This window comes from Tamandua tetradactyla, chromosome 1 (genome assembly GCF_023851605.1).
Source record: "Tamandua tetradactyla isolate mTamTet1 chromosome 1, mTamTet1.pri, whole genome shotgun sequence".
Lineage (NCBI taxonomy): Eukaryota > Metazoa > Chordata > Mammalia > Pilosa > Myrmecophagidae > Tamandua > Tamandua tetradactyla.
The window spans coordinates 24,538,879-24,544,838 of NC_135327.1; the positions used below are offsets into that span (position 1 = coordinate 24,538,879).

At 55.2% G+C, this 5,960-nt stretch overlaps 2 protein-coding genes across 2 annotated transcripts; both read left to right on the plus strand.

The window, feature by feature from the left end:
* The first annotated feature begins 1,464 nt into the window (after positions 1 to 1,464).
* Positions 1,465 to 2,338, plus strand: C1H20orf141 (chromosome 1 C20orf141 homolog). The gene is made up of 2 exons (XM_077112331.1): positions 1,465 to 1,963; positions 2,067 to 2,338. Exons 1-2 carry the CDS (start codon positions 1,692 to 1,694, stop codon positions 2,302 to 2,304), a joined length of 510 nt encoding a protein of 169 aa, XP_076968446.1. The 5' UTR covers positions 1,465 to 1,691; the 3' UTR covers positions 2,305 to 2,338.
* A 415-nt stretch (positions 2,339 to 2,753) lies between these two features.
* On the plus strand, positions 2,754 to 3,507 carry TMEM239 (transmembrane protein 239). Its single transcript, XM_077112332.1, has 2 exons — positions 2,754 to 2,879; positions 3,025 to 3,507. Exon 2 carries the CDS (start codon positions 3,039 to 3,041, stop codon positions 3,492 to 3,494), a length of 456 nt encoding a protein of 151 aa, XP_076968447.1. The 5' UTR covers positions 2,754 to 2,879; positions 3,025 to 3,038; the 3' UTR covers positions 3,495 to 3,507.
* The last annotated feature ends 2,453 nt before the right edge of the window (positions 3,508 to 5,960 follow it).

Consider the following 5,960-nt stretch of genomic DNA (forward strand, 5'->3'; position numbering starts at 1 on the left):
CAGTTCACATCTAAGTGGGGCCATACCTGTCTATTGATTGCATAGGGTAAGTGTTTGCAAACCATAAATTTCAGTGTTGTTAACAAAGGACATTACTTATACCCTCTTGGTCCGTGGCACATATAGTAATGATATGAAGCCATTTTATATTGTTTGCCTGTCTTAGTGCCCTATCTTTATGCCCAGTGCTTAGCAGAGACTTGGGCACACAGTAGGTTCCAAACAAAGGTTGGTTGAATATGTGAAGTAGGCATGGAGAGCATGAAGTCGGCATGGAGGACTAAGCCCTGCCCAGAATCAGAGAGAAAAGTCAGTCTTTCATGGGAAAGGGTACTCCAGAGGCCGTAAGCCACAAAGAGGTGCTTACTAAATTTCTTCTCTCCTTTGCAGGCAGTAGAACCAGTCCTGCACCCACATCAGTCTACTTACTGAACAAAGTTGCAGGCTGTGCTGCATGATTATTCTGTATCTAGTGCTCAGGTCAAAGCAAATGGGCCCAAAGTTTATGGAGCCATTCTGGTGAGCACTAGCTCCTTTCAGCACCCCAGTCCATCTGGCTTACTTTGGAGCACCCGATGGGCTCAGTTCCTCCTAGTTCTTGCCTTCTTCTCCTCCGGCTGTTTTCACAGGTGGCCATGGAACGGCTGCTGAAGAGGAAGACCCAGGCGGCAGAGCCCCACAAGAGTGGTCCCTGGGGTAGGGGGTGCTGGTGACCTGACAGTCTGCCCTGGGATGGTCTCCTCCTGCAGGAGTCGTCCCCTGGTGGTGGTGCGGAGCTGGCTTTGGATCTGGCCTCCCGCTGCCACCAGGGGCTAAAAGGCCAGAGGATGCATCCCCTTCGGTGACCCTGGTTGACATCTGTGGGGAGCTTTCAGTGCATGTTGATGTTCCTTAATTTCATTCTGAAACGATAACCTTAACCTCCAGGTTTGTGGTTATTATGTTGCAGCCTTCTTATGCACTGATCTTCTGCCCCAGTTCTTGAACCCCGGAGTTGAGTATGCTTAGATCACCCGAACAGCTCCCTCCTGCCCCCACCTCCCTCCCATTCAGCAGGTCACCCAGCCCAAGAGAGTCTCAGGCTGCCTCCTGGCAGAGCTTCTCTCCGCCTTCCAGGTCTGTAGTTTCAAATGTCACCACAAGGGCCAACAGGCATCACCTCACTCGCAGGGGAGAGGTGCGGGCAAGGAGATTGAATGAGTTGCCCTTTGACACACAACTCTGGAAACCCATGGAAAGAAGAAAGCAGACCTTCCTTCTCCACCCTGGTCGGCTGCTCTTGTGGTGACAGGGTTAGAATGCCTTTCTAGAACTCAGACGCCATCCCCAGGGGAAGGTCCTAAGGCAGAGTTAGGTCTCTCTCAGAGTTAGGTTGCAAGAGGGTCTCAGTTCTCAGGCAGTGCTGACCTCCATTCAGCTAAGCCTTGCCCAGGCCACTGACTTTGAGTGGCCTCCACCTACAGGTCACAATGCCCCAGCGGCCAGTCCCATATGGGTGCCCGAAGTGGGAGGAGGTGAGGGGGGTTTAGTGGGTGGGTATGCGGTTGGGAGAGATTCCCAAGAAGCCTGATTTCTCACTCTTTGAGCTCGCCCTTGAATGTCTGCCAGGGCCCCACCTCCTCCCATGCTCCCACCCACCCATTCTCCCTTCCCACCAACACTAGCCCTTCCTGTGACCTTCACCTCCCTCCATGAGCCGGCTCTGCTTCCCCAGGCCCGAAGTCTTTGCAAATCCCATCCCAGTCCCTCTGAGGGGTCTGGGTGCCGGGGAAGGGTTGGCCAGACCAGTGGGGCCAAACGTGACCCCCCGGGATCCTGGTCTGGTTCAGCTCCTGGACAGTGCCCTAGGGCTGGGGGCGCTGGGACTGGCAGCTCGGGCAGTCCTTTCCACTGCTGGTCCAGCCCTGTTGCTGCTGCTGCTGCTGCTACTGGTCAGCTTCCTTGCCTTCGACCTGCTCCACAGGTAAGTGGGCAGACGGCCGGGCAGGTGGGCAAGTGTGTAGGCAGGTGGGCAAGTGATCAGCCTCCCTAAACCTGGCAACCTCTCTTTCTCTCTCTCTCTACAGACCAGGAACTCCTTCCCTGCCGCAGCATAGGCTTCTTGAAGGGGGCCAGAGTCAGGGAGCCGGTGAGGGTCCAGGACAGCTGGGGACTCTACTCCTACCAGTCAGGACAGCCACAGGACAAATCAGCCTCCAGGATGCACTGCTCCTGCTGCTCATGGGTCTGGGGTTGCTCCTGGGAGCCCGTGGCATGCCCCTGACCCTGCTCGGCCTGGCTTTCTGCCTCCACCCTTGGGTCTGAGCGCCTTCCAGGAATACATGGGCCGTCCCACGTCCTCGGGTCTGCTTTCCTCCATCCTGGGCTGGGTTCCGCGAACATCTGGGACTCCCTGGCCCCACGACTTGGGTCCGAGTTTGGGGGTCCAGTGGGGCCATAAGAGACAGGGAATCCAGGGCAGATGTGGTAGCCATTTCAGAGTCTGCAGGATGGGGTGGCTATTCTGGCCTCCTCTGTGCCCCTAGGGAATGAGAATCCAGAGAGAAAGACTTGCGAGAGAGCAGAGAGAGGCTGTATATCAGCCGGCAGGGAAAGGACAGAGATACAGGGAGGGCTTTCCCATAAGAAAGTATGAGAGTACTGGTCCATGGAGCTCCCTAGGCATCCCTGCCAGCCCAGAGGGTCCATGGAGAGGGACTCAGATGAACTTCTCCCCCTGAATTGGCTCTGCTAATGGTTGGACCCCACCCCGGCCCGGGTCACAATGGGGCTCCTCTGGGGAGGGAGGGGGGATGGGTGAGCATGGGGGCTCGAATCTGGCTGCCAGGCTGTCCCGGGCTCTGTAGGAGGCAACATGACTTAAGTGGTTCTGCCCAGAGGTAAGTCCCAGGTCCCAGCTCACAGCCCCACCCCACCCACGCTGGCACCTTCCTGCCCCCGTAACACTCCTCCCACCACGAACCCGGCCCTTGGTCCCAGGCTTCTTCAGGGCTACTTCTGCAGCTAGCCTGGCCCTCTCCCCAGGTGCACCAGCCACGATGCAGCAGCCTCGAGTGGAGACGGATGCCACCGGGGCCGGCGAGGGGCTGCAGCCCGAGGTGCCCTGGTCGACCTGGATGACTCGGCAGGGCTGGCTGCGCTGGTGGGCATGCCACGTGCCCCGGAGCTGGGCCCAGTGGTGGACCACATCCGGCTGGCGGCAACCGCTGCAGCGTGTGCTGTGGGGTCTTGAGGGAATCCTCTACCTGCTGCTGGCTCTGATGCTGTGCCACGCGCTCTTCACCACCGGCTCCCACCTGCTGAGCTCCCTGTGGCCCGTGGTGGCAGCGGCGTGGCGCCACCTGCTGCCGGCCGTCCTGCTGCTGGTGCTCAGTGCGCTCCCGGCCCTGCTCTTCACCGCTTCCTTCCTGCTGCTCTTCTCCACTCTGCTGAGCCTCGTGGGCCTCCTCACCTCCATGTCTCACCCTGGCTACGCTCAGGTCTTGGACCAATAGAAAGGCAACCCCATCCCACTGCCTGTGTCTGTTGAGCTCAGGCCTAGGGCCCGAGAAACCGGAGGGGAGGGAGGGCAATGAATCTGGACTTTCCTGCCCCAGCAGCCCCCAGTCTCCAGCACAGGCCGGGGCATGTGTGGTGTTGCTGGAGCTGGAAGGATAGACGTGCCAGGCTCTGGGCACTTCCCTCAATGTGATACTGCAGGGGCCTGGTGTGCGGTCCCAGGAAAAGGCAGAGAGCTTAGCCAGGGGTGGAGTTTGGCCAAGCCACCAAAGGCTTCTGGCAACTGGCAGCATTTTCTTCTTTCAGCTGCTCAGCTGTCTCAGTCTCAGACCTCACTGAGAATTTATACCTGGGTACAGCTGACTCTCCATTCTTCCTCTTCCCACTTCCAGGAGCCCCACAAGTTCTGAGAGGGCCCCACTGACAGAAGCTTAAGGGGGAGAGGGCTGGGCAGAAGCCCCCCCCCCCCCCGAGACCTCACGTCACTCATCTCCCAGCCTCACAAGCTCGCTCTGCTCCCTTGACTTCCTACCTCCTGCCACAGTCCACACCCCCAAGTCTGGAAATTGGGCTGACCAGGGTAGTGAGAGTTCCAGGGAGTAGTTATTCTTCTTTTAAGGCTCCTAAGGTCCCTTGTGGAAAAACAAACAAGAAGCCCCGTTTGGCCCACCTACACAACGTGTGGCCTTGGCCAGTTAATTCCTTGGAGGCCTCAGTGTTAAAAGGGTCCCAACCTATCATGGGGGTTTTGTGAGTCAAAGGCAGTACTCATTTGTGAAGTACTTTATAAGGATCAGAAAACTGTAAGATGACATTTTGAACACAAAGAACATTCGGTAGGTTGAAAAAAAGTGTTTTGACCCAGAAGGCTGCTGAAAGAGCAGACAGCTTCCCTGGGCCTTCAGAAAAATGCTCTGTCGTAGATAGAAGTTTGGCTCTTGAAATGGATGGATGGGTGTGGACAAGATGTAAAAGATCTCAAAATGTGCAGATGTTAAATTCTTCTGATTGTGAAATGCTTGGGGCCGGGGCCTGGTGCCAGGAGTGCTCGCACAGCTGTGTGAGTGCGGGAGGCACAGCCCACAGGTTTCCAAAGCTGACCCAGCACACTGCTCACAGCACCAGGAGGGCTTTGGAAGGTGGCATCCCTTGAGGCCCTAGACTGGCCACCTGCACATCTGCTGACCCCTCCAAACCAAACATTAAGTAATCAGGTGTTACCAAGTAGGATACATGATAAGACAAACTTACCTACCCGACCCCGCCCCATTCCTGACCCTGAAGCGATCCCCAACCTCTAGTTCCTGCCCAGCCCTGACCCTTTCTCCTTATTTAACCCTAAAATGCCCACTTTAGAAGCCATAGACATAAGTCCCCTCTCCTTCCATCTAAATATTTGGACCCTGAGGCTTGGCCACCCCTAGAGACCTGATGAGTGCTTAGTTCGTCTTTGCCAACATCCATTTACCATCAGATTTTACAACCCTGCTTGCCACTGTTAGATGCCTTCAGCATCAGTGCCTCAAATATGGTCTGGTGGCAAGGACAAAGTGAGACACAAAGTTGATACGGCTTTGTGGCTGACTTGGCTTTAGCATATTAGCTGAGGCTAAATCTGAATCCCAGCACTGTCACTTTCTAGCTCCATGGTCTTGGTGGAAATTGCTAACTCTCCCTGAATTTAATTGTCCTCATGGGTATAATAAAAGTAAGAACAAGTGCCTTAGGGCTCCTGTGGGGCTCCTGAGGGGCTCCTGGCACATGGGTGACTACCTAGATTGGATTCTAGCTCCGAAATTATAGCTATGCTACTACTATGCATTTTAGAGATGAGAAGTCAGGCTCAGGGTAGTCACTTGCAAGTGGCCAAAGAAAGCCATTTGAGAATTCAAAATGGCTACTAAAGGAAAACTATGGTAGCTGGAGGTAATACAACCTCACCAAAGCCCAGAGGCCTCTCAACACCTGTGCTTAAGAGCTTCCTTAGAGATAAAGCCCAGGCTTTGAAGTCATGAGTCAAACCAGTCTAGATGCCTGGTGGGCCAAGGCTCCAGTGTCCTACGGGTTAGGGGTGGGACCAGGATGCCAGGACCATTGACTTGCTATGTACTGCTGGTCAGTGACGTCACTCCAATCCAAGGGGGCATTGGATTAAGGGAGAAGGGTGGCTGTAGCCCAAACCTGAGGCCCTTGGGGGCAGGACATGGGCAAGAGCAAAGAGAAGACCTTGTTCTCCCTTAAATATAGACCTATCACCTTCTTCCCTGCTGGTATGGAGTTAAGTGGAATAGCCAGGCTGGGGAGCAAATGATTAACACTTATCAAATTAGAACACGTATACCCTGTGGCCCAGCAATCCAAAATAAATTCTCACCGAGGGCCATAAAGACCTTGCTCCTTGAAGTGTGGTTCCAGGACCAGGCAGTGGAGGCATTACCTGGGAGCTCGTTAGAAATGCTCTG